Source organism: Trachemys scripta, chromosome 8 (assembly GCF_013100865.1).
Source record: "Trachemys scripta elegans isolate TJP31775 chromosome 8, CAS_Tse_1.0, whole genome shotgun sequence".
NCBI classification, from domain to species: Eukaryota; Metazoa; Chordata; order Testudines; family Emydidae; genus Trachemys; species Trachemys scripta.
Window position 1 is genome coordinate 55,046,073 of NC_048305.1, and position 27,956 is coordinate 55,074,028.

At 49.8% G+C, this 27,956-nt stretch overlaps 1 protein-coding gene across 1 annotated transcript; it reads right to left on the reverse strand.

Annotated features, from left to right (window-relative positions):
* Positions 1-108: 108 nt before the first annotated feature.
* Positions 109-26,043, reverse strand: NCF2 (neutrophil cytosolic factor 2). The gene is made up of 15 exons (XM_034778057.1): positions 25,703-26,043; positions 24,666-24,748; positions 23,864-23,972; positions 22,072-22,206; positions 21,616-21,723; positions 20,583-20,642; positions 19,094-19,137; positions 17,336-17,477; positions 16,053-16,115; positions 15,292-15,370; positions 9,464-9,510; positions 8,585-8,736; positions 8,393-8,504; positions 5,969-6,140; positions 109-2,742 (listed from the first exon to the last, which is right to left on the reverse strand). The coding sequence occupies exons 1-15, from the start codon at positions 25,874-25,876 to the stop codon at positions 2,645-2,647; spliced, it is 1,578 nt and encodes a 525-aa protein (XP_034633948.1). The 5' UTR covers positions 25,877-26,043; the 3' UTR covers positions 109-2,644.
* Positions 26,044-27,956: the final 1,913 nt, after the last annotated feature.

Sequence of the window (27,956 nt, forward strand, 5' to 3'; positions counted from 1 at the left end):
TGAACATTGAACTGAAAATTATGTATAGGGAGTTCCTGGCAAAGCTTTCACTTGGAAGGCTGATTATGTCAGACTGCCAGAGCCCAGAGAATGAGTTAAACTTTAATCCTGAGGGCTGATGGAAATATTTAGGGCTGGGGTTCCCAAACTGTGGTATGTGCATCACTGGCGATACGTGAGGCTGTAACAGGGTGGGCTGTTCCTTTTTAAGGGATCCCAACTGACCCCTATTCAAGGAGATGGCCCCTTTAAGGAAAGCGGAATCCAAGGGAGCCACAGACTAGTTGCGGGAATGGGGTCAGGTGTTAAGCAAGTAGCCGCCACCTTAACATAAAACCCGGCTGTTAAGTGACTCCCAGAAGGCGAATTACAGGAGAGTATGAAGTCAGGAGAGAGGCTCCCTAGGATGGGGACCAGAAAGGGAGACTGGTGGGCTGGAAAATCCCTTACACCCCAGAAAGTGTTAATGAAGAAGATGATGTGAGTTATGGGCCCAGGTTAGGAGGAGACTTTTGTGTGTAAAACTCCTGTGAGGCTGGGGTTGCAGTGAGACTGGCAGCTCCCTGGCTCAGAGAGAACCAAAGTGGAACTGGGAACCAGAAGCCTTGGAGTAAGGGTAAACTGGCTGAAGCTTCTTGGTGTCCAGTTAAAGCTCTGGATGTCCAGCTAAGACTCCCCCACCCCTCTGTGTCTCCCTGCTTTTTGACATACTCTCTCACACGTTCTCACCACCAGAGCCCATCTACACTCCAGCCAGAACCTGTATCCTCAGTCTAACACCATTAGAGCTGGGAAGGAAATGGTTTTCCCCCCATGTGAACCTTTTTACCATTTTGAAACTTCCCCATTCTGCATCCTGGTGGAACTGAGTTCTTTTGAAGTGTGTGCAAAACCGAGCAAGAGAGCCCACCCCAAAACAGCCAATAACATGGTGTCCAGGGCACTCACCTGGGATGGGTGAGACCCAGGTTCAGGTTCCTGGTTTGAATGCTGGGTTGGGTGTCTCTCCTGTTGGCGCTGTTGTATAAATAATTAGATATTCACTGGATCGCCCACATCCAGATGAATGCCCAAACCACCTGGCTGTTCTAGTGTGTGTGAGGGGAAGGGGGTGTGTCTCTCTGGTTTTGAGCAGAAATTCCATCCTGGACCTGAGACCTTCCCTGATGACAGTTTTGTCAAAACTCTGGTACATTCCTGTAGAAAGTTTTGGTTTCAACAAAGTGGCATTTTCCGATTGGGGGGGGGGGAAAGGAGGGGGAAAAGGTTTTGTAAAAAAAATTCCTGACCAATTCTAAATCTCCTGTCCTCTAACCTAACGCCTACACTCCCACAGCCAAACTCCTTTCTATGACTTCCCCAGGAAGATCTCCATCAGCCTAATTCACCACTTATTTTACTGAGTTTGTAAATACTTCAGTTGAGCCTAATAAGGTCTAAAATAAATGTGCAGAAAGAGAAATTTGCATGTGGTACTTTTAACAGTGTCTTTTGAAGGTGGAATGTGAATCAATAAAGTTAGGGATGGTAGGGGATTGATACATGTGGAGCTTTTTGTCCACAGGCCATTTGTCCATATACACATCAGGATGGCAGTGACCATGTCCTTACTACCTGATGGATGTTTGGTCTCAGTTCAAGTCCTAGTGGCACAAGTGTTGACGTCATCCTTGATAGTACTGTTCTTGTCATAGTAACAATGTGGGGCCAATTCTTAAATGAGCTTTGGAAACTGAATTGCCTTGTCTGAGGCTAGTACCTTTGTCAGGTTTGAGGCACATTAGTGGGGCAGTGTAGGCAAGCCAGCACTGTAGTGATGTGGTAGCTTTCATGTTTCTGTTTTCAGACATCTTTCAAGAACAATAAATTCACTTGAAAACAAATATCAATATTTCTACTGGTAGGAGTGTGGGGACTTTCCAGAACATACATGTTAGTACTTAGAATGGGGAAATCGTCTGATAAGTGTAGGACACCCAATAGTGTAAATGTCAGTGCAGAGACTTGACAGTAATTTTATCCATAGCTGCTATGCTACCAGAAGGGATAGTAGCTCTGATACGAGAAAAGGTGCCTTCCTAAGGGTTTTGAGAAATCCCGGCTACTAGTCAGTGAAGGTGAAGCACTGAAAGAAGAGCCATTTTACTGAATGATGGGAGCAGAAAAAATACAGTCATGTTGGAAGGGGGAAAGGGAGAAGTAGGTTGTGGAGGCTAGCAGTCAGGTGACTAATGATGAGGCAGGATTAACTTGTCCTGATCCTTCTCTCCTGACTGCCAGCTCCTTTTCCATTCTTGCTGGCAGTGCCATAAATAGAACAGTACTGCCCTCTTTGAGAAGCGGTTTCCTGATTCTTGCCAGAGGCAGAATAGATGTGGGGAGAGCTGCTGCTTCTCAAGTGGTCTAAAAGCGCAACTGTTCAGGCAGGCCTGAGTAGCTGGTCTCCGTGCTGGGAGATGGTTCATAAACAAGGTGCTAACTGGGACATGTTTAAATAAGAGCTGGGGCAAACCAAAAGGTGAAACAAAGAAAATTAAGGCTTTTCTTACACACAAGGGTAACATTTCTGTATACAGAGGTTAATGAGAGGAGACATCTTAAACGCTACTGTTGCATGTCCTGGGGTCCTCAAGCTTCTGTGGAATTAGATTTCAGGGTTTTCGGCATCACTTTTTTGAACAAAAGCTCGGGGGAAAATGCCCACCTTCCCCTTGCACTGGCCTTCCAACCACTCTTCATTCACTAGAAGATAAAATTACAGGGAGACGCTTTTTTCGCTGTGGATAAGTTTATAAACAGTGTCACACCCCATGAACCGAACAGTGCCTAAGAGCACCGTTAAGCTCCTCAAATGGGTAAATAGATGTGCTGAAAGTCAGACAGACGTGGCTAAAGAAGAAGGAACTGAAGGAGCCAGTGGACAGACAGGATGGACAGCTGTGAAGGCGCAAGTCGGAGGTGGCAACAAAGAATAAGCTGCAGAACTGGGAGAGACCGCAAGTATTTCTGAAACCACGGGAAACAAGCTTATAGAAGGAGTAAATAGAGCAGTAAGGCCTTAAGCAGATAGGAAAGAAAGCAATCTTGCCTTATATTTTTTTTAAAAGAAAAAAATTAATTCCTGGGACCTGAGGACTGACTGGAAATGTGGAAGGGGAGATTATAGAAGTAGGTGGACGCAGAAGTATTACCTTGGATACTATGGTGATGGGCACTAGTATGAAACCCTGAACGTCTTCCAGGTAAAATCAATAGCAATAGTGAAGTCTCTGACTCTCTCCCTTTCTGAGGAAAAAACTGATCTTCAGTGTAAAGTTGCAGCCAGTACCAGGCCAAGGCACAAAGAACAATAAGGGGAAGCTTTTCAAAGGCACAAAAGCCCGCTAAGTGCCAAATTTTCAGTGGGATTTAGGCACCAAACTGCCCTAAGTTCCTACAGCCCGAGTTCTGGGGGGATGGTGGCCCTGTATAAAAGACAATGGAACAAACTTAAGGGGCAAAGCCAAATATGGTGTAACCGGAGCCTGGCACCCTTAGAGCTGCAAGCTGTCACTGGTCACATCAGAGAGTACAAACCAGAGCAATAGAGATGAATGAAAACCAGCAAGTGTCACGGTGAGAACAGCAGCTGGGGCGATGATGCAATGAATGGAGTGTTTGAATTTCCAAAAAATGAATGGAAGGAAGAGCCAGTTTTTCCAGGCAAGGACTCTTAGCTCAGTGAAGAGAAGCAGCAGGATCACAGGGCATTAGAGGGCTTTATCCTGTGCAGTGCAGGTGCCATCTGGGTATATAAAAGCAAGGCAAAAGAACCTGAGTGGGACAAGGAGGGAGTGTAGGAAGACAAGACCCTTCATTAATGACAGAACTTCTGTACAGCCACCAAATTATTCCTGCCTTAGAGCAGGCATAAGATCTAAAGGTCACATATAGCTACAGGTCTCGTATACTGAGTTATTCACTAAAACCCATCTCTCCTGCCATGCTCATTCTCTGCCAAATCCGCCCCTCTTCCAACCTGAGCTCTTGAGGCAAGGGAGTGGGCACACCGATTCAGGGCAGAGGGCTGAGCCTAGTTCTTATCCTTATCTGTGCCTGCTGTAGTCTATTCATAACTGCACTGGAGCATACCAGCCTTGTCCTCCCTCTGTGCTTCCTGCACAGACTGAAACAGTCAAGGCCAAAGTATCGCTGCCAGCAAGGCCCACTGCACATCCTCACACCCCATAAAGCTTTAACTGTCCATGGACTGGTAGTGGGAAGGATCAAAGGTTCATACAAAATTCTACCCTAAACCAATCACTGCCAGAGAACAATGCAGCGAAAAAGGAAACTGATTAGGAGAGGGCCTGGGGAAATAATTGAGTGGCTTTGTTCCAAAGGTGGGGGGTGGTAGCAGGGGCTGAAATGGCCACCCTGGTTTTTCCTTTCTTTCAAAAAGGAAAATAGATGTTGAGAAAGTGATTAACAAACTAGCATGTCTCAAGCGGGATAGAACTCGAGGCCGAGTGAAGTTGGCTGAGCTTGGACATGTAGTGTGTTTAAAAAAGAAAAGGGCAAAAATCGTTGTGGCTGTATTTAATAGGTGTGGGACAGGGCTGCTCTGAGGTGGATTGGAAAGGGAAGCCTGGTAACATCCAATACTGTTAAACCTGGAAATGAGGGTAGAACTGGAGGATCGGTGTGTGGGCTGAAATTTTGCTGGGGACGACTGGACTAAAGTTAAAGCTGGACTAGAGAGAACTAGAAACCATGTGTAGACCCTAAACCCTCCTTAGCCTGCTGCTTCATTGGGTTAGTCAATTGGCTGAAAATCCTGCTCACTTCCTGTGCAGTACATGGGACAGAAGCTGCCCTTACCTTAGCACAGGGGTCGGCAACCTTTCAGAAGTGCTGTGCCGACTCTTCATTTATTCACTCTGATTTAAGGTTTCGTGTGCCGGTAACACATTTTAATGTTTTTAGAAGGTCTCTTTCTAGAAGTCTATAATATATAACGAAACTATTGTTGTATGTAAAGTAAATAAGGTTTTTAAAATGTTTAAGAAGCTTCATTTAAAATTAAATTAAAATGCAGAGCCCCCCGGACCGGTGGCCAGGACCCGGGCAGTATGAGTGCCACTGAAAATCATCTCGCGTGCCACCTTCGGCTCGCGTGCCATAGGTTGCCTACCCCTGCCTTAGCAGGTTTGATCCTAAGGCCTTGTGTATGGTAAGAAAATTTGCAACAGTGTAAACAAATTGATGTAGTTACTGGTGCAATTTTTTTCTCTCTGTATAGACAAGGCCTAAATGGGGGATCTCTAGAGTAAAGGGAACCAGGGACTCATCTTGCAGGTTTCAGATTAAAAATGCCCATCTCTTGGAGGTGGGAAGGAAGGAAGGCATCTTTCTTATCCTCTCCCACACTTTCAACCTGCAGGATTTGAGCATTATCCCCACAGCCCTAAGACCACACCCAACAGTCTCTAACCAAGCTTCTTTCAGCAAGCTTGTATTACTACAAAGACCAGCGATGGTAAAGTGTCACACGCAATGCTGGCTTTTGCAGCAAAGGGATTACTTTCTGCAGGTTGGAAGGTAGAGAAGCCTGTGCCTCAGTCAGGGGTGCGGAAGCAACTGGAAATAGGAGAGTTCTACTCGCCTGCTTGACTCAATATGTGGCTGAGCCGACAAAGCACAAAATGCAGGGTGAGAACGAACAGATTGGGGAAGCAGCCGGAGAAGTTCTCAACTGACTCATCTATGCCCAGCAGAAAGGTGACTTGCTGAAGAGCTACTGTTAGATAACAGCTGGCTGAATTAACTTGCAAGGATATTTTGTCATGGTTTTTTGGAGGAGCTGGATATCCAGGACACCCACTGAACTCAATGGGAGCTGCTGAAGGTACTCAGCACCTCTGCAATCAGGCCAGTGCTCCTACCAGAACTGGGGGGTCCAGTCCAGGTCCCAGCAGCATAAACCTACCTTTGGATAAAATGAGTATCACATCTCCTGCCTGGAACTCCAGGTCCTCGGGCTGGATGGCTTCATAACTGTATCGAGCTACCACATGGTTTGCTTCCAGCTGTTGTGGTGGTGTCTTCTGGGTACCCTCCTCAGCTTGGCCATCTTCCCCTCTGGGTAAATCTTTGTCTCCCTAATACAGGAAACAGCCTGTTGAGATGCCACTTGGTGTTTCCTTTAATATGCATGTCTATGTAAGAAAAGCTACTGACTGAATTTCACAGGAGGAGCTAGCAATGCTCTTATGCTGTAAGTTTACTTGTGTGTCAGATGAACGGTGTATATCTTCCTCTATCCAGACAGAGCCATTTGGTAGTTCGTGGGCAATGTAATTATCCTATATCTTATCTACTGTATCTACGGGGGGGTGCTTTGGCCTGAAGGTGGGGGAGGGGAATAGAGTGTGCACTCTAATGCTTTGTGAAGCATGCTGAGGTCCTTGTGTGAACGGCATCACAGAAGTGCAAGATACTAGGAGTGGGACTTGGGCCCTTCTAGGTTCACTTGTAGCCAGAAGCCTGACTCCCAGGCTCCTACTGTGAGATCAGCCCAGGACTCAAATAGCCAGCGAAGTGGTGGGCATGGCCTGCACTCACTGATCCTCGCCTGGTACAGCTGGGTCGAGAGGGGTGAGTTTGTCTCCAAGGCAGGAGCAAGAAATCAACAGCTGGCCCGACAGGGAATCTACCCATGCGTAGGGGTCAAACCCACCCAGCCTCCCTGGGGAAAGCAGCCATTGCCAAAGCCCCTGAACTGTCAACTGCCCCCCGCCTCCACAAGGCTGCACTGATGTGACAGGAATGGCTTATGGGGAAACACGGATGGGCATTGCTTCTGTCCCCCTCTGACGCTCTGCAGTGTGCGCGCTCAGGAGGTAAAATGCCTCTGAGCTGTTCCTGCAGCTCCAGCAGCTGGCTGAGGACATTCGATCACCACTGAGGTGCCTGGGTTCAAAGCCAGGCTTCTCTCCACCCTGGCACTCCTCATCAGAGCTAGGTTGTGCCTGCCTTTGTGTTTGACAGTTACCTAGGTCACCAACAGATGCAGGGCTGGGTGCCTCAGTAGCTTGACTCATTTCACTGGAGGACTGGGGTTGTACATGAGGTCAAAGAAAGGTCTGTGCAAAACCAAAGGAGAATGAAGTTCTCTTGCTTGGGCCTTGCTGCACGCCTTGCTCAGCACAAGTACCTGCTCCACCATTCTAGGGATGGGATGAAATCTGGAGTGGAACTGAGTTCTTGGGGAGGCAAGTGGAAGAGGGCTCGGAAGGACCCCCACCACCAGAGAAGTTTAAAGTTAGAGCCTCCCGCAAGGGCTCTGGCATTCTCTGGAGGCGCTGTCTTTAAAAATTCAAACCAGCCTCTGCACATAGCCACTGCTGGGAATGGGATTGCTGGGGGGCTTGTTCCAGGGACCTGCCACCTGGCCCCCAGCGCACTTTGCAGGCTCTCACCCCAGCAAGCCTTTTGTTCCTAGACTTTCACACAACCTCTTCCTGCCTAATGGGCTATCCGGTTCTTGAGAGACAGCCTGTGCTGCGCCGAGTGTGATGGTCCCCTTTGCATTTGGGACCCAGGCACAGCAGTGGCCTGGGGTGGGGTGTTTCAGCCTGTGAAAGACGGGAATTGCAGGGTAGGTACGGTGGAGAAAGGGGCTGATCGCTCGTTTTGAGGGGCTGGCTTCTTCGAGATGCCCCTCTGGCCCTGCCTTCCAGTTCCTGGTAGCTGGGGAGGGATGGGCGTGGGCTTGTCATACAGCAGCCCAAATCTGAATAAATTGGGCCCAAATTTAGAGGTGAGCACAAGCTGATACAACTTCTAACTCCCTGCCCCAGTGCACACTACCCCGGCTCAGAGTCATTCAGATTTAAGTGGTCTCTCACCCATGTAATGCCCTGTCATGCACACAGCCCCCCTCTCCACCCCCACACACTCACACCACCTCTGAATGCCCCACTGATTCCAAGAAAGTCCATTCCAGCGTAACTGGCCAGGAGACAGGAATGTACCAGACTGCATCTACTTTAGCAGACACCTTCTGGGTCCTGGGGTGTAAGTTACACCAATGGGTGCTCCCTCAAACACACAGGATCTCAAACTTTATTGCATAATGACCCCCACAGCCAGGCTGCACATTTGAGGTCCATGGGGAGTTTTACATCACTTTACATAGCACCTTTGAGTTTGGCCCTCAGCTCTGGATTTACCACATTCTCTCTATTACTGTCCCTCAGACTGAATGACTTTCAAATATCGTATTTGAAATATTCTCAAATACTGTATTTCTCTCCCAACTTCAGCCAGCAGGAGACCCTGCTGATGATAAGCTAGGAATGCTGGTGCCAGAAGCTGTCCATAGCGAGCATTAGAAGCCAGGGTTACTGACCTCTGTGACGTCGCACCACAGTGTCAGGCAATAGTCCTTAGCATGACTCCATACTGTCTTCATGCTGTCCTCGCTCAGAGTTACCAGCTCCTCACTCTCTGCAGGCCGGTACCTGTGCCACACAGGAAAATTAGCGTGAGACCAAAAGCTCCCTGAAGATGAGGATGATGCTGAGACAGGGCAATAGCTCACCTCAGTTTTGTATGCTCTGGTGTGAGCTCCAGTTTCTTGCACACCGTGTCCAGGAGTTCGCTGTAGGTGATTCCAAGATGGACTGGTATTGCTACTGTATACTTGTAATGCACCTTGAGAACATAAGGGCTTGAGGTAGCTGATCCTACATCCTGCAGGGGAAAAGTGGAATTGAATGTTGCAATCTGCACCACAGAAGCCTTATTGTATAAATACAGGTAGTTATGACTCGTTAAAAGATGAGGAATGAGGCTTGCATAAATCAGGGGGCTGGCATGGAAATGGAAACCTTTAGTCTCTAAGCCACTGGTTCCATTCTGACCCAGGTCACCAGCAATCTGCCAGCTGGGAGTCTTCATAGCTTTTCCACCAGGTATGTGTCTATGTCACAAAAGCCACCATCACAACTAAGGCTTACTGGCAAACACGGTGGCAATTCTAGGAGGGAAGCCAAGCCACTCTTGACCACTCTGAAAGCCATTCACTCTGGCCAGTCAGGGCACGCTAGTGCAGATGGTGTGAGAGACCTGCATTGCCCTGGCTGTGCAGGGAGAGGACAGAGGATACCTCTCCAAAAGCTACCCCAATCATTAACTTACCAGCACAGTAAAAAGTCAAAGGATGTGCTTGGATGCATTGACAGTCTTAGATCCTGCTGTCCAGCCCCGCAGCCTGGCTATTACTTTTCAGAGAGGCTATTAGTCTAGAAGGTGACAAGCTCAAAAATGTTGCTGGTTTTACAGCAGTTGCTGATTTTGCAGCTCTTGCAAAAGCGCAAACATTCACCCCAAGGTACAATAAATGCTTGTGTGTATGGACAGTATGTATTCCCCCTTCAGTGGTTCCTCTCCACAAGCACATTGTGGGGACATCCATTACCTTTGCAGCTTCTTGCTGCTGTTTTCCAGAAGTACCAGGACCGTGAGCTGAATGGAGAGCAGAGGAAAAAGTAGGTGAATGAACTCTAAACAGATAACTATTGTCACTCTCCATGCAAATATACGCTCAGATTCATGGCAGCCCCCTCACCCCACATCTCTCATTACATCAAACAATGACAGATAAGCACATTAGCTTGTTGCTGCTAGAATGAGTGAAATCATTAAAGTGTCATTAGGTTTTGCCGTTAGCACCTCATTGATATGAATGGAAGCAAACCAAATTTCTATGACTCAGGCCAATAACACTGCATCATCTACACTTGATTTCACATTTTAAAGGTTGTTTTTTGCAACCATAGGGCATAGAGACAGGATTTTTTTTAAACATAAAAGCACAAATTGCTGGGTAACGTAACATAATCTGCACTGTGTGGCTATTCGTGTGGCTGAGTCAGCTCCTTAACCACTGGATGGTGCACCTAGAAGAGGGTGGTTCACACTGTAACAGTGGATGAAATTTGTCAGACTTGCTCAGGGTTCAGTTTATAATGGTCTCTCCGAGAGGCTGAGGGCTTGACAAGACACTGTAAGTTCCAGCACTAATGGTAGCCAAGTTAGCGCAAGTGGCAGAGGTCTGGATTTTTAGAGCAGAAGGGTAGTTAGACTCCCCGTGTTTAGACTGATAAACTAATGATCATGATGTACAAACATGTATGCAACTCTTGTCTCTCATATCACTTACCGTCTCAGCTCAGGGTTTTGGATCTGTGAAGATCTGTTAATGTGTGGACTGGGAGTCAAACCTCCTGGCTTTTGTTCCCAACTCTGCCCCTGCCTTGTTGTGTGACCTGTGGCAAGTCACTGGGGTGTTCCCATAACTCCAGGTGCTCAACACTATTGCAACTGATCTCTCTGTGCATCTGTTTCCTTCTCTGTACACTGCAGATAACTCTTAACTCACAGGGGTAAGGTTAAACTCATGGGAGCAGATCCTCAGCTGGTGCAATTGAAGTCAATGCAGCTATGACAGTTTATGCCAGCTGAGGATTTGCCCCCTGGTTTGTTAATGCTTTGACACTGGAAGGCGTTACAGAATGGCCAGCGCACCAGGGTATTCAATGTGAATTTTGAATTTCTGTGAGATTTGTGCTCGGTTTTAAGGATTTTGCTGGGCTAGAGAGCCTGCTGGATGTGAAGGTTCCCTGAGCCTTCTGACCCACAAAGGGCTAATTGGTGTGGCTGTCAGCTCTGTTAGCATTGCTGAATGTTACTCTGCTAGTGTCTCTGAAGTACAGATGACTGGAAGAAAGGAGTCTTTTTTTCTGGGAATTTTTAAACATTGCAGACATTTTTAGGTTTTTATGAAAAATTTAACAAATTGTTGGAAAAACTGGTAAATGCTCAAACTAACTCTCATTCTGAAAGAGTGCCATTCTTGGTCTTTTTTTTTTTTTTTTTAAATGAAAAAAGACCTTCATCCATTTCTATAGTTCCCTCCTTTCTGAAGGTGGCTTTATTTGGCCGTGGCCTTTGAAAGTGATTGCTCTGTTCCAAACAAGACAGCCAGCTGCCAGTGTCGTGTCCCTGTCCGACACCTGATTATGTTCACAGACAGCTCGGTCTGCCTCTAAAGCAAGTTCAGATGCAGCTGTTTCCACCTGCCCCAAGCCACCATCCAACCCAGTGCAAAGTGGCCCCTCTGCTGACAGTCTGAGCAGAGGGCAAGGAGTGACATGGTAGAGGTGGTTCTCCTGCTCAGGATGGAAGCCCCGTTCCAGAGTCTCTGCCTACCCTGCTGCTCCCTGGTTCTGCCTGTACTGGGGCCATGCAATGCTTCATTCACCAGCACAGCCCAGCCCACGATCCAGCTCAGACTAAGGGATTGGTGACTGTTCTTTGTCAATGCTTTATGGGGGGTTGGCTGTCAATAGCCAGGCTCTTGCAGGCAGTGGCTAATGACCACTTAGCTTAGAAGTAAGCTTAGGTGTTTGTTTCCTGCTCATGTTAAGCTTTTTAGTCTCCAAAGGTTATGCCACTTCAGGAGTTGCAGCTTCTTTAGAGGCCAGGGGGAAATTAAAGTTATGTTGGATATATGAACAGGGTTAAAAGATTTAGAACATAAGACAGGCCATATTGGGTCAGACCAATGGTCCATCTAGCCCAGTGTCCTGTCTTCTGCCAGTGGCCAGTGCCGGATGCTTCAGAAGGAATTAACAAAACAGGCAATTATCAAGTGATCCATCCCCTGTTGTCCACTCCCAGCTTCTGCAAGTCAGATGTTTAGGGACACCCAGAGCATGGGGTTGCTTCTCTGATCATCTTGGCTAATAGCTGATGGACCTAACTTCAATGAACTTAGCTAATTCTTTTTTGAACCCAGTTATATTTTTGGATTTCACAGCATCCCTGGGCAAAGAGTTCCGCAGGTTGACTGTGTGCTGTGTGATGCAGTACTTCCTTATGTTTGTTGTAAACCTGCTGCCTGTTAATTTCATTGGGTGACCTTGGTTCTTGTGTTATATGAAGGGGTAAATAACACTTCCCTGTTCATTTTCTCCACACCATTCTTGATTTTATAGACCTCGATCATATACCCTCTTAGTCATCTCTTTTCTCAGATGAATAGTCCCAGTCTTCTTTAATCTCTCCTCATATGGAAGCTGTTCCATACCCTTAATTGTTTTTATTGCCCTTCTTTGTACCTTTTCCAATTCGAACATTTTTTTGAGATAGGGTGATCAGAACTCCACATGGTATTCAAGGTGTGGGCATACTATGGATTTATATAGGGGCATTATTATATGTTCTGTCTTATTATCTATCCCTTTCCTAATGGTTCCTAACACTGTTAGCTTTTTTGACAGCCGCTGCACTTTGAGTGGAGAACACATCTTCAGGTTCCCTGAAGACCTCTGCTAAGACTATGAGTCAATGTAAAAAAAAGTCCCTCTGCAGAGTCCACTGAACATAAGAACAGCCATACTGTATCAGACCAAAAGTCCATCTAACCCAGTATCCTGTCTTCCGACAGTGGCCAATGCCAGGTGCTTCAGCGGGAATGAACAGAACAGGTAATCATCAAGTGATCCATCCCCTGTCACTCATTCCCAGCTTCTGGCAACAGAGGCTAGGGACACGATCCCTGCCCATCCTGGCTAATTGCCATTGATGGACCTATCCTCCATGAATTTATCTAGTTCTTTTTTGAACCCTGTTATAGTCTTGGCCTTCGCAACATCCTCTGGCAAAGAGTTCCATGGGTTGACTGTGCGTTGTGTGAAGAAATACTTCCTTTTGTTTGTTTTAAACCTGCTGCCTATTCATTTCATTTGGTGACCCTTAGTTCTTGTGTTATGAGAAGGAGTAAATAACACTTCCTTATTTACTTTCTCTACACCCATCATGATTTTATAGACCTCAATCATATCTCCCCTTAGCCGTCTCTTTTCAAGCTGAAAAGTCCCAGTCTTATTAGTCTCTCCTTATATGGAAGCTGTTCTATGCCCCTAATAATTTTTGTTGCCCTTTTCTGAACCTTTTCCAATTCCAATATATCTTTTTTGAGATGGGGTGACTACAACTGCACTCAATATTCAAGATGTGGGCATACCATGGATTTATATAGAGGCAGTATGATATTTTCTGTCTTATCTGTCCCCTGCTTAATGATTCCCAACATTCTGTTCGCTTTTTTGCCTGTATAATTGGGATTATGTTTTCCAATGGGCATTACTTTGCATTTATCAACACATTTACATTTGATCCTGATCATCCAACTGCAGGCAGCCATCCAAAATTGCATCAAATGGGGCCAAAGATGGTAAGCAGTTTTTTGCTGTCTAATACAGGGGTTCTCAAACTTCATTGCATCACAACCCCCTTCTGACAACAAAATTACTACATGACTCCAGAAGGGAGACCAAAGCCTGAGCCCACCCGAGCCCTGAACCTCAGGTGGGGAGGACCTGTAACCTGAGCCCCGTCACCCAGGGCTGAAGCCCTTAGGCTTTGGCTTCAGCCCTGGGCACAATGGGGCTCGGGCTTCAACTTCAGCCCTGGGTGGTGGCGTGGGGCTCAGGCTTTGGCTTCAGTCCTGGGCCCCAGTAAGTCTAACACCACCCCTGGAGACCCCATTTAAATGGGTCGCGATCCACTTTGGGGTCCTGACCCACAGTTTGAGAACCGCTGGTCTAATAGAAAAGCCATTCCAACATTAGAACCCCAGATTAGGATCTTCTAGGGTGCCAACAATGTCTCAAATCTGGTCATTCAGACACGACGCTCCCCACAAAATGGTTCAAAGGGTTTGGAATGAACACGCTCACTCATCCTCTTCTCCTCTCAGCCTCACCCTCCACCAGCCTGGCCAGCTTTAAAAAGTGTTAACCACTGTGTCTTAGCACAGCTGAGTGCTTCTGGTCCAGGTCCAACAGGGCTGCTAGCAGCTGACGCCTTACAGCACGCAGCTGCTTTCCACTCTGGGGTCAGAGGACGCTGTCTTTGGGCTTGGCGAATGGGACAGTTTCACACCTTCATTCAGCAATTGGAACCCCCTCCTTCTCCTATCAGGCAAATGCTGGAGAATAGTGTGGAACTGGGGACTCCAGCAGCTTGCAGTGAAGTCAGCCACTGCTGCTGCAAACCCAGGTTCATCTTAAATGGCGCAACATACAGTGACAGAGTGTACAGTCCCAGACAGCCCCAGGAAAGGCAGGCAGCAGCCTGCTATGGGATGGTCTTGTGCTGATTTCCCTGCACTGGGAGGTGAGTGAAGTGGGTTTAGTTCTCAGCTCTGCAAGCTTGGACAAGATACTTAATTTACTCTGTGCCTCAGTTCCCGCTCTGCAGGATGGGGACAACAGCAACTCCTTTGTCTGACTCGTCTATTGAAATGATAAGTAGGGAGTTCGGGACTGTCTGTACAGCACCTCGCACAATGGGCCCCTGATCTCAGTAAGCACCGCTCGGCCCTACCACATCACCGATTGTTCTCAGTAATGGTGTCTGAGTGTGCGCACGCTGGGGGTGCAGCATTCACCACAGTCCAGACAGCCCTTAGCCAGGCACACTGAGGATCTTTTCTTCTGAGGGAGTAAAATCAGCCTGACTGTCCATACGAGATGGAATTGAAGGTTCAAGCAGCTTTTCAAACACGGCCCTCGTGCCCCCTGTCCCAGCTGCACTGAACAAGCAGTGGGAGTCTCTGAAAGCCCAAGCAGGGGCCAAATACTTTGGAGCAGGGTTCAGAGCCCTGGGAGAGAAGCCCACATTTAAAGCTAAAGGAGCAAGATTGGGTCTAACAGTCCCAACTAACCCCTCAAAGGCAGTGAGTGTCCACAGTGGGCAGCCTGAAAACCACGAGCATCTTCCTCCCAAACATGCCCCGCTTGTACCCAGATGCTGTGCCAGCTCTGGGCCCTGACTTTGTACTGTTCCCCACCAGAGAGACAGGATTTAGGGTGGGAGGTTCTTAAGTGTCCACGTGATTTAGGAGCACACTTTCAAAGTGCTTCTAAGTGACCTGAAGGCTTGTGACAATCCAATTCTCTGTTCTTCTAGTCCATCACCAGTGCTCTGCCATATAAGAATACAAATGACTGTCCCCTGCTCCGGCCTCTCTCTACTGCTCCAACAGCAAATAAAGGCCACACAAGAGCTGCAGCTGGCTGGGACGAATTCCCCCAGTGCAGATACAGCAGAGCAAGGGTATACTGGGGGCTGCAGGAAAGAGGGGGCACTCCATCAGATAGGGTGAAACTAACACCGAGTGCCTGTTCCCACCAGCTACTGCCATCTCAGTGATCCCCAGGTGCAACGGTCACTGACCTGGTGCTGGAGACCTGGGCTTTTCCGGAGCAGTGGAACTGGGTGGGGCAGGGATGTCCAACTCAGCAGGGGTTTCCTCCTGTGAAGGATGTGACTATAGTTAGTGTTACTATCAGCCGGGGGCAGCACTGGGGCCCTGCTGTCCTGCGTGTGAGATTCCCTTTTAGTACACCGGGCAGAGCTGCTGCTTTGGGATCTTGGGTGGTAGGATCTGGGCTTCGCATCCCTGCTGGGACTCACTGGCCACAGGGATCTTGGAGGGGTGGTTTGGGTAGCCCTAGCTCAGCTCCCCACCATGTGTGATAGTGCTGCAGTGCTGGGTGGTACCCCTAGGGGACAGTGTGTGCCTGGCAGAGCCTCTACGTCTCTCAATCCATTCAGGTCCTGATGGAGAGCAGAGTGAAGAAACACTCGGTCTCCCAGCAGCGCAGGCAATCTCTGGCTACCACACTATGGACCATGAGATCCGCATCTACCGAGGTATATGGACATTCATGAAGGTGGGGTGCCTTGGTCATCCTGATTTGAGGGAGTCCTTGGTGCTCTAGGAGCAATTCATGCAACCTTAGTGAGCATGCAGGGCTGGAGAGCATGAGGCAGTGGGCGCTGGGGGGGTGCTGCAGGCAGGTGCCCCTGCATTCAGTAACAGTGACAGCGCTGTAGGCTCTGGTGAGCTGCAGCATCATTCTCCTGGTGTGAGACACCACTCTGCTGGGAAACATCTATTCCAAAGGGGCTGCTAGTGTGCCAGCCTGGCTTACCCGGACCTGCGGCTGGTTCTGGAGCTCCACGGCCTCAAGGTAGTTACAGGGGACAATCCCTTTCTGTGGAGAGGGGAGACACACAGACAAAAGCAGGAGTGGTTAGGAGGAGACTGCGACAGCATTACGCATTAACGTATGGGTAGAACCACAGGCTGGGAAGGAGCAACTCAACCATGCCCATCAGTCTGGGGGTCTCCTCTACACCTGTAGCCTGGAAGGGCAGCTGCTCTAGAGTTTAGATTTGTTTCTTGTGGCCTCTTCCAGTTCAGAGAGGTGTCTGAGCAGCCTAGAGCTGAACCTACTGTCCCAGGAGGAGGATCATCTAAGAACAGGGAGCATGCCCCCCCTGCATGGTATCTGATCAGATAGCAACCAACCTGCTCTTGGTGGCCTTTCTCAGGCAGCTCGCACTTCTGTGTCACGAAGCTAGTGTGGGCTGACACAGCCTGGGGCTAGTGCCCGAGACTGCTTTCATGCGAGGGATCTGGCTGCAGGTGCAACCTCAGGGCTGTTGCACTTTGGGGTGAGGGATGCATCTGAGGGCAAGGCGGGGCTTGGATGGCCTTTTGAAGGTCACTAACAATTGATGGGGGGAGGTGCTGAATGAGAGCAGCTGTACAGGAAGGAAGTGTGGTCAGGCCTTGGAGGTGAGAGGCCGGCATCCCCTTCCTGGCTCTGCCACTCGCTTGCTGCTTCACCGTGGGCAAGTCATTTTGTGACTTCCGCTTCCCCACCTGTAAAACAGGGACCTCCCAGGGGTGGCGTGATGGGTACTGTTAAAGTGCATGGGGTGCGCTGTAGAAATGCAAGGCCGAGGGAGCAGCTAGTGGGGATGCAAGGAAGAAGCTATGGATCCCACAGTGAGAAGTTGGGTGGAAATGCCCTGCAGGGGCCAGACAGCCTGAGGTGGGGCTGGGGCGGGTGAACAAGGCAGTCTGTGCTCAGATGCTGGCTGATGGAATTAGAGGATGCCAGGAAACAGCTCCCTCAGGGAGTTGTAGCAGGGAAGGATCCTACCAAGCCTAGAAACGTGTCTGTGTTTGCAGCACTTTGCAGGCTGCAGTGAGGACCCTAAAGCACATGGGTCAGGTACCAGGCCCCAGCAGAAAAGCTATGACATACAAAGCAACCCAGCAAACCCACCCAGCAACTGGGGCCTGGCAATGCCCCATAGAGGTCAGTGGGGGCTTTGGCATTGCCTTCAATGGAGCAGGAGCAGGCCCTTAGCAAGTGCCAGCACTGGCCTGGCAAAGCCCACGTGTGGAATGGGCTCTAAGTACCTTCCCGTTGAACATAACGGTGGCCCAGTTGTCCTTCCCCTTCGCCAGGACAAAGACAATGTTTCCTGGCAGGACTTGCAGCTCCTCTGCGGTCTCGGGCGTGAACTCGAACAGCACACGGTGAGGCTCCCCTTCCAGGGCCCTAGATGGGGAAGCAATGGCTGGGTCAGCTGGGAAGAGTGCTGCTGCCTTCCTTAGCTTTGTCTTGGATATTTTGTTCTCCTGGGCCTCTCCCCTCCTCCCTCTGTTTCTAGTGGCTGAGGCTGTCACAATCACTATGTCAGAAGAACCTCATCCTCCCTCACCCTATCTGCTCATTTTACCCCATTAGCTCTGCAGTGGGAGAACAGAGAGCTGGATTTTGGCCCGATGCACCCCTCACCGTAGTATCGAAGCACCAAGTACATCATCCCCATATACCTCCAAGCACTTTACAAAGCAGGTAAGTAGTAAGTATCATTACCTGGCTCCATTTTATAGATGGGGAAACTAAGGCACATAGTGGCAAAGTGACTTGCCAAAGGTCATTCAGGAGGTCAGTGGCAGGGCTGGGAAGAAAGCCCAGGACTTCTGCCTCCTGGTTTAATGCCCCACACTGCCTCCCATAAGCAAACTAAGAGCTGATTGCACAGTGTCTTCCAGGCACTGATATGAGAGGCAGCAGGAATCCTTGACTCTGGGAGCACGGGCGCCGTTTGAGGGCAGTAATGAAACAGAGCGTTTGATCTGCAGAGGGAGTGCCTGGGAACTGGAGTCGGTGAAGGAATAAATATGGCCACTCCACAAGCCCTTTCTCTGAATACAGCCAGGCTCCTGTTTCCCTGCTTAAGCCCCTTGTCACTTTAAGCCTTTTATCTATGGCAGTTTTCAGTGTGTGGCCTTTCACCAGAGGGAGCTGCAGTGTTTTCTCAAGGTGGGAATACAAGCACTATGGCTAAGGAGAGGCGAGAGCAATCCTGCCTGTCTAGTATCAGAGCAAAACGCACTGTAAGACTCCTGGAGACCCTGAGGGCCTGACAGCGTCCTGTGCTCTTCTGCAGCGTGTCTTCACGCTGCCGGGGGATAGCTCAGGTTAGGAGAACAGGAAACCCCTCTGCTGCTTCAGCACAGTTGGTACATAAAGCACGAGGCTGGGGGAGCTCAGCTATAAAGAGTAAAGAGCAGCTGGCCGCAGCGCTCTGGTAAAGAGCATGTGGTTTTCCATGGCACTTCAGGGAGTCATAGGTTGAGCCCCTCTGAAGGCAGAACTGCATATGATTGCATATGATAAATTAGGATGGAAGTTGCTAGGTTAGGCAAACAGAAACGTGATGTTTGTGCTGTTGCAATGGGGCTCGTGTCTGATGCTATCTCTCATCCTCCCCCCACACGCAGTCTCCTCACTCCTTCCATCGCTCACTCAGACTGCATCCCCAAAGCACACGGGACAGTAGATAGGGAGCTGAACCTATCTGGCATTACAGCTGTAAGTTACCGACTCCTGTTAGGGGTGGCATTGTTCTGAATGCAACCAGCACCAGAACTGGAGGAAATCCAGTATCCAATATAGAGCGAGTGTGCATGTGACATGGCCAGTCTGGGAGCTGTAACTGCACAGAACCTCGGTAGTGGGACAGGTGCTACACACATTACTACTATTCTGCTTTTATATAGGACCAGTCATCTGAGCCTTGTGCAGCACCTTGCATAAACTGATGCCTCCCACCCCCCTACCCGCCCCCGACTTTGTTTAACTCCCCTAGACTTTGTTTAACTCACCGGAGGATTTCTGGCGTCTTTGGTCTGGGTGGAGGGCCAGGCGTCTGTAAACAAACAAACAGAACTTAAATAATCCTGCTGGTTTTGTCTCTCTGCAAAAGGAATCGCTCCAGGCTCCTAACACATCTCTTGCCCTTCTCGGGATGTTTCCTTTCTCCTAATATAGACCAGCAGTTTAATACTGGCAATGGCACGATCTCTGTTCCCCTCTCAGTGCAGCCCAACCCTTTATTTGCCCCCAGGACCATTGCTGTGATTTGGGCAGCCAGCTCAGGAGATGTTCATAATGTCACTTTGGCTCATTCCCCTAAGGGTCTGTCTACACTGCAATTAGACACCTGCGGCTGGCCTGTGCCAACTGGCCTGGGCTGAGGGGCTGTTTAATTGCAGTGTAGGCGCTCAGGCTGCAGCCTGAGCTCTGGGATCCTCCTACCTTGCATGGTTCTAGAGCCCTGCTTCAGCTGAGCCCAAACATCTACTCCGCAATTAAACAGCCCCTTAGCCCAAGCCCCGTGAGCCCGAGTCAGCTGGCACGGGCCAGCCACAGGGATCTAACTGCAGCTTAGAGAGACCCTAAGAGGGCACAATTTAACCCAGAGCCCTTCAGCCACTTCATTGTTTGTTCTAATATGCAGCACCATGCACTCACCTGCTCATGAATTTCAGCTGCCATCGTGGTGCTTAGCTTTGCTAGGCCCTTCTGCAGCACTACACAATCTCCTCTAGTCTTAAACCAAATCATTTTGGACCCTTAGCCAATTTTACCACCTCTTCCAAGAACTCTGCTACATTAAATATGATCATACTACTGAACGGTAGGGAAACGTGCTATCAGCCTCTTGCCATAGTGGAACGGCCCGCTTATGCTTGCAGTGGAGCTGTTTCAGTTCCCAAGAGAACATACGCCTGCTGGCCCTGTGGTTACCTCACTTCCTTGATAATCTTTCAAGGAACTTTAATGAAAGCCTCCTGGTGGCTCACGAGTCTGAACAGGTGGAATGGCCTGAGAAGCAGCAAATGACAGCTGAAGGCCTAGTGGGGAGGTGTGTTTGTCAGGAAACTGAGGCTGGCAGGAGGGAGAGAGAAGGAGGGAAAATAACAGCTGAACCATCCGGATCCTGTTGGATTTCCTGCAAGTTGTTGAAAATCAACTTCACGCGCAGGGTGTGTGGATGCTACAATCAGGTGTGACTGCCGCATGTGTGGACATAACCAAACTAGCACTGCTCTAGTTAGCTTGCATCACAGTGGAAGTGACGCCACAGCAGCACGGGTTATACAGTGCCACCCAGGACGCTGGGTATGGGCTGGAGTAGCTAGCCCGGGCTGCCGCCTGTGCCATCACTGCTGCTGTTGTTTGAGCTAACGAGGTCAAATCTAGCTGCTGTGTCATCTGTGACTGCAGTGCAGACACGTGCACACGTTCTCTCATTGGCAGCACTTGCTGTATTGTGCTAAGCATGTTACGACGCACCCAATGCTGCCTCACCTGTAGCTGAAGGGGAGCAAACCCTGAAAAACTATCCTTGTCGACGACAGACGCCACGACCTGCAGACAAAGAGGGGAAAGGTCGTTACTTGGTTCTTCTCTGGCTTTCCCCAGCTCCCACTCCCTCTCCTGCCCCCTTGCTCCCACGCTTTTGCTTGCTACTCACTGTAATCTAATCTTCCCATGGCCCTGACTCTCCAGCTTTGGAAAATCCCTGTTAACTGCTCCAATTCCCATGTATTCCTGACCCAACCGCCATGGGGGCCGCTGTTCCGCTAATGGTTCTAACACCCAGCCCTGGTTCAAGAGCAGCCATGTCTTCAGGCTAAACACTTTTAACTGCGCTGCAGGGCACCTCTCCCGGGAGTGAGCTCTCAGGCCTGAGCCTTGCCCCTGGAGCACTGAAAGGGACACTGGTGGCTTAAAATTTAGCTATATTTGTAGCCTGAGCTTCTCAAAGCAGCTGGAGAGAGCTAGGTTCCCAGTTCCCTTTCAGTGTGATTTTGGTCCTTAACTCCCTTAGGCTATTTTGAAAATCCTGGCCTTCGAAACCAAACGCCCTTATGTGCATTACTGACAGCCCCTGGGAGCACTGGAGCTGACAGGCTGTTGGTTGGCTGATCTGCTTTGCACCTCAGCTGCTGCTGGTTTATTTTCTGGCTCAGGCAGTGGCAAGGGAATTGGCCATTCACTTCCCGGTTCTCACGGGCTAGGTCAGTGCCGCAGTGTTTGGCTCTCACACACTGAAGGGGGCCTGAAAATATGGTCGCACACAGGCCAGTTTTCTTGTTTTATTCATGCAGCTTCCAAATTTTAAAATGTATTTCTACTGATTTCCCTCCCCCTACAAGTGGCTGAGTCCCTCAGGGCAGGGACATCTGCAATTCCCTGTTCTCCTCTGTGCTGCCAAGACTCAGCTAATAATAAAGAAGTTGTGATCCCTAGGCAGAGGCCAGTGAGTTGGCTCCTCTGACCCACAGCCTGACTTGAGAAAACAGCATGTTCATTCCTCCCCCTTGGATGAATTTCCTACCGTAGCTTTTCCCAGGTAATCCTTCTTCTCCAGCTGAGCCACTTGCTTTTCATTTGGCCTAAACAGCTTCCCTGGAGGAATCGCCACCGGCTCAAAGAGTCTATGCTTCTGCAGCACACAGAAATCACAGTGCTTTTCAGGGATATGTGGGGAGAACACAGCTCGCTCCAGCATTGCCTGTCTTCTGTCTTTCTGTTTAACTCTCTCCATGTAAACTCAACCCAATTGCCCCATTTGTGTCGACCCCAGCTCCCCCAACCTCACTCAATCCAGCCACCCCCTCCCCACAATCCCCGCTCAATCCAGCCGCCCCCTGCCCGCAACCCCCACCCAATCCAGCTGTCCCCCGGCCCATAACCCCGCTCAATCCAACTGTCCCCCTATGGGTCCCTAGCTTTTCAGTGTGAGCCTAGATAGGAAAAGACCCACTGAGCAATCTCTAGTGTTATTCTTTACCAAGATGGCTTCCATCGCCCTGTCAATCTTGTTGTGCCGGGGCTCAGTCTTCATGCTTATCGCCAGCGTCAGATGCTCTTCAGCTTTTCTCCAGTCCTCCAGCTTGGCATAGAGCAGGGCTATGTTATACAACACCTGCAAGGTCAACAGGAAGCAGAGAATGGGTGATCTCCACTGACCCACTCCCACCGCAGAGCAGTGGCCTATGCCAGAGGGGAGAATGCAGACCTGCAATGGCCCACGTTACTGCATATGGCACCTGCTGCCTGAGGACGCTGCTGAGGGGTTTGCTTGTCCTTGCATCCCAAAGGAGGATCCAGAAAGCCTCTCTGAAGGCAATGAGGTGATGTGTGTGTTTGAGGGGGGAGAAGAGGACCTGCTTCTCTTTGTAACGATTCTGCTTCCTGCTTGTAACCTTCCTAACAATGATCACACTCTTTACCCAAGGGCCATGTGACTTGCTCTCACCAGGGCCAACTCATCTCCCTTTTCAGGGGGATTTGGATACAAAGAGAAGCTAGTTTTACATCTCTAAAGTTACCGGTCCTAATGAACAGTCTTCAGTAATCAACCCCCTACGCCCTGCAGGCCAAATCCTGACTTAGTCCAGCTCTGTGAGGCAGAACCTGCCCAGCTGTGAACTCCTGCTTTGAATCCTCATGGGATTCGAATCCCAAGGGAGTCTAGGGAAGATGCCCCTTTCCTCCAGGGGTGGTGTCTCCACACTGCCTAATTGCCAGATGATAATCAGTAGGGCCCTACCAAATTCGCAATCCATTTTGGCCAATTTCACAATCACAGGATTTTAAAAATCATAAATTTCACGGTTTCAGATATGTATTTAAATCTGAAATTTCACGGTATTGTAACCACGGGAGGTTCCCAACCCAAAACCGAGCCGTGGGGTGGTCAGAAAGCTATTGCAGGGGGGTCACAGTATTGCCAGTCCTACTTCTGTGCTGCTGCCTTCAGAGCTGAGCAGCTGGAGGGAAGCTGTTGGTCAGGCACCCGCCTCTGAAGGCAGTGCCACTGCCAGCAGCAGCGCAGAAGTAAGAGAGGCAATACCATACCATGCCACCCTCACTTCTGCTCTGCTGTTGGCGGCGGCTCTGCCTTCAGAGCTGGGCTCTCGGCCAGCAGCCACCACTCTCCAGCCGCCCAACTCTGTCAACTCTGGTCTTCCCTACACTAGCCAGATTTCACAGGGGAGATCAGATTTCACAGTCCATGATGCATTTTTCACAGGCATGAATTTGGTAGGGCCCTAATAATCAGGGTAGAGAGGATGATGTCTCAGAGAAAGCAGTGCTGCCCCGGTCTCCCACCATGGTGGTGGTAGAGATGGGGCTCATCCCTGACTGACTGACAGAGAAGAGCCCAGGCTGCAGACAGATCCTCAGCTTCTCACCCCAGAGCTGAGTCCCCGGGAAGGAGTGTGGCCCTAAGCCAGCCCTCACTGGTTATCACGAGGTGATCTCAGTCTTTTTTTTAACCTAGGAACCACAATATCATGCACAAAGGATTGTGGGAGTTTGGTCATGGGGGTGGAACTGGTGTTGCTGGGTGAGGTGGGGCTTGTGAGACAGGTGCATGTGCTAGGGGTCCTACCAGCTCTGGGATTTTGCTGCTTTCTCAGCTGCTGTGCTGACTGTGTGTCCCCTGGTGACCCACTTCTCTGTTGCATCCACTGGCTGAGTGGCGCTGGGTTAGCAACCCCATTCCTTCACCTCCCATGGGCTTCCCAGCTGCCCTCGCTTGTCTCAAAGGCTCCCAGCCCCTGCACACGCCTCACCTCACAAGCAAACAGTCTGAATGGCAGCCCCAGGATCTTGTAGTCTATCAGCAGGTTCCCTCGCAGCAGGACCAACACCTCTTTAAAATCCTCAATGGCCAATTCGTAGCTGTCAGGCAAAGAAAGGTGATAATCCATCAGGGCACGGCTCTGTGCTAGTCTGGCTGCCTGTCAACCTTCAAGCCCACAGAGTCCTGCTCTAGCCCTGAGTTGCCCTAAGATGACCCCGCCAGCCTGTAGAATACTAATGGCCTTTTACCATTACCCAAGGCCTGGGGCTGTTTGGAGTCATTCACGTGAGATATGGCTGCCTCAAGGGTCTCAGATGTCAGAATCTCTTGGCGCGAGTGCGTCCCCCTCCTCCTGGCCCATCACAGTTTGCCAGCCCTAGCACTCTGAGGTCTGTGCCTCTCACCTCCATCCACGCTATTTTCAAAGCCACAATCAGAGTTAATAGTATTGTCATTGCCCTAGGTGCTGCACAATGTGAGAGACAGGCCACGCCCTGAAGGTTTTAGTTGTGTGTCTCCCCCATTGTCTTTGTCTTCTGCGGGGGGGCCTTTGAAGACACTGGGGTATTCCCCAGGCTCCCATACCTGTTCTCAACCCACTAGTCCTCTGCCTCTAAGCAAGAGAAAATGTTTAGCTTGGGAGGTGTACCCCAGCCCCAGTTACTCACCTTTGGCATCACAACAGGATTGACTTGCCAAATGACTGTTCTCAGCCAGTTGGGAACCAGGAAATGGCTCTGCCTAGAGGCAGCATGAACCCCCCGATTCTGGAGAGTGTGCCCAACACTTACTTCTCTCTCCTGTAAAACACTGTCCCACGCTGGAAATAGGCCACGGCTAAGTGCTTGTCACAGTTAATGCTCCTGGCAAACGCCTGCAGAGAGCAGAAGGTGGTTCATACACGGTACAGACAGACTGGCGGAGAGCGGCAGAGGGAGACCTGGCCATTGAGTGCGAGGCTAGGGATCAGGGAGGAGTCCTAGAGCGATGCAGAGCAATGGAACATGCTGTGGAGAGACACTCGCCCTGGGCTGGGGTGAGGCATGAGGGCATAGCCACCGGGGAAGAGGCTAAATGAGGGGTGAATAAGAAAGGGGAACATGGAGAGAAGCAAGACAAGGGAGGGGTTGCCTCCTCCTCCTCTATTACATGCCTGCTGTATTTCTCCTGACCAGTGTTTCTGATGCCCCAAGGGGAGACCAGAGGTGGTTAGGAAATTGTCAGGAAAGGCCTCTTAGGTCCACGGTGGAATTTCTGGACCCCCCACAGCTCTCCAGTATAGCCAATAGCCGGGTGGTTAGGGCACTCGCTGGGAACCTGGAGAGCTAGGTTCAAGTCCCTGCTCTGAATCAGGAAAACCATTTCCTGCCTGGATCTTGCTGGGACCCATGCACTAGCTGAATTTCAGTAGGGCAGAAGGAATGAACTGGGCGAACTGATGCACCGTAGTTGTCTCCCTGTGTCTTTCTAACCAGTTGCTTTGTCCCTGCATGTTGATGTGTTCCACTCGGGGAATGCTCCATATGGCCCCCTACATTGGGGTGTCAATCTCCCCTGCTCCTCCCCCTGCACTGAACCCAGTCTGGCCAGTTTGCCAGCCATCCCCTTGGATTTGTGCTGAGTGCCTTTCTGCATGTCAGGCTACAGATCAAGCCAGGTGTTGGACCTACTTGTCTGCAAGTCGTCCCATCGGCCAGTCTACACTCCTTAGTCGCTCCATGTTTCAGCAGGTCTATCAGCCTGTCTGGCAGAGCAGTCTGGGCTTGTACCCTGTTGTATGTCAGTCAGACTGGCCTGTGAAAAGGGGCCAGTAACAGGAGTGACTCACCTGCTCTGCCTCAGCCAAATTCCCCAGGATCAGGTGGATGCAGCCAATGTTAAAGCAGAGTTTGGAAGGGGGGTTCTGCACTGAGGTGAAAGCATTCAGCGCAGCTGTCCAGTCCTTGCGGTCTGTAGCACACACTCCCTCGTTCCACAGTCGGATGGTCTCAGCCAGAGACATGGTGCGGCAGCGTCCTGCAGTGGAGTAAAGACGGCCTCCCCTTGCTTCAGCCCTTCTTTGCTCTTTACAGTCACGAGGCCACTCTGCACTTCTCCTGCTTGTACTTCTGTGTTTCCTCTGGCTCTGGAGCCAGCAGTGTCGCAAACCAATCAGGAAGTGTCCCCACTGGTAGTTGCTGACACAACCCTGCTGAGATGGGGAAGTAGAGCAGATGCTGGCCAAGGTGAATTATTTTTCTTAACACATTCTTGATGTGTCACTCTAAATCCTCACCCACTGCTGCCCCTCACTTCTTTAGACTTTGCTTTCTGGGGATCTTCATCTGAAGTCATGTGGGCCCGTCAGCTGGATATTTGTGACTGGGGGATTGTGCTTGTCACAGTGAGTCTGTTAGTGAACTTGTGGCTGAGTCACAGAGCACTGACAATGCATCCTGGACGAATTAGGGCATCAGGACTGCTCAGTGCAGTGCCAGGATCCCCCTTGAAAGGTAGCCTGCAGTGTCTCCACCGTTTCCCAGGAAAGCTCCTAGCAGCAGCTTGGTGCTGGTTGCACCCTCTTCTCTGCCCTCCAGGAGTGGGAAGGGGAAGTGCAGCCCCTCTAGCAGGCTCGGAGGTGAAATGCTGCGGTGTGTTTGCAGCAGTCCTGGGACAAGGCCTGTCGGTGTGGCTTTGGCTGAACTGAGCCAGCCTGCAACGGCTTTTTCCCAGGCATTAAAATTCTATAACTCCTGCTTTAAATCTGTTTTTTTTTTTCACATTATCACTCTCCCAAAGAACTCGCTCCAATTATTGCCTTTTGACTGCCCTGGAAGCTGACACCCTCAGCCATGCAATTACTACAGTCCCATGACTCTACCTCTCCTTCATCCTGTGCTTCAAGTGTGCCTGTCCCATCGAGAGCAGGGCAGCTCGGATCTTTCTAGAGCTTTGCTCAAGCGCATGCAACTTCTTTCTACATGGGAAAGAATTGTTTCTTCTCCTTTTTCTGTGCATTGCGTTCTTCCTGGCTCAGGTACTAGTGTAATGCCGACAGACCTCAGTCGTCGGCAGGTAGGATTGAACTGGGGACCTCTGGAGCTTAGTGCATGAGCCTCTACTGCATGAGCTAAAAGCCACCTGGCTGTTAGCTAAGGCTGTAGAGGAAACTCATTTTATCTCTCTCCCACTAAGTGGTCTCAGTGCCACTCGATGGGGCAGAACACCACACCCAGTAGGTGTGTGGGTTACACTAGCTCTGTCTGGGCCTATAGGTTTCCTCACAAGTCAAGAAAGGCAGGGCAGCAGATTGACAGAGGTCTTCAGATGCTGTGAATTTGGCCCCTTTCACCAGCACTAAATTGACCGGAAGGGAGGCAGTACGGACCAGTGCAGAAAGAATTAACCTGAGAGTCAAGTGACCTGCATTCTGTTCCCAGCTTTGCCGGTTACTGTATCTCCATGCCTCAGTTTCTCCAGCTTTAAAATAGGGATATTTATATTTAGCTTTCTTTCTAAAATATTGTGAGATCAGGGGATACAGAAGAGCTATGAGCTGTTTTTAAAGCTCCAGCAACTTGGCTACAGCCTAAGTAACTCTTATGCAGCCAATCCTGTTGGAAATTCTTTTGTCCGATTTCTGCTTTTGAGAGTGGGTGGCGGGGGGAAATCTGTACTCCTGAGAAACAATGACTCATTTTTAATCAGAAACACAATACAAAGCATCTCCAACCCACCAGCTCTCTCTCTCGCCTCTGGCTCTCAGGTTACAAGCTGAGCCCCTGTCAGCATCTACTCAGGCACAGCCTGCTCTTGTGGGATCACTATAGCAACCCTGAGCAACACAAAGGGGACTGTGATCTTCTTGTGCCTCAGGAAAGGCGAAGTGAAGTCTGCGAGCAGGTGAAGTGACGTGGAAGGAAAGGAATGGGAAAACAAACTTAGAAAGTATGGAAACTCTCCTCTGCAGGGCCTGTTGTTGTCTTTTGTACAAGAGTAATTTAAAACTCACGGACAGTTCTTGTTTAAAATGGACATTTAAATGCTCAGAGGCAGCAAACCCTGCTCCCTACTTTCTCCTTCCCATTCCTTCAATCTTCTGC

Excerpts from the sequence above, each read along its gene's own strand:
- NCF2 (XM_034778057.1), bottom strand. The coding sequence starts at position 25,876 with ATGTCTCTGGCTGAGACCATCCGACTGTGGAACGAGGGAGTGTGTGCT. Across the intron at positions 21,724-22,071 it reads GGGCGATGGAAGCCATCTTG|AAGCATAGACTCTTTGAGCC; the intron begins GTAAAGAATAAC and ends TGTGTGCTGCAG. Across the intron at positions 19,138-20,582 it reads TTGCTCCCCTTCAGCTACAG|ACGCCTGGCCCTCCACCCAG; the intron begins GTGAGGCAGCAT and ends GTTTGTTTACAG.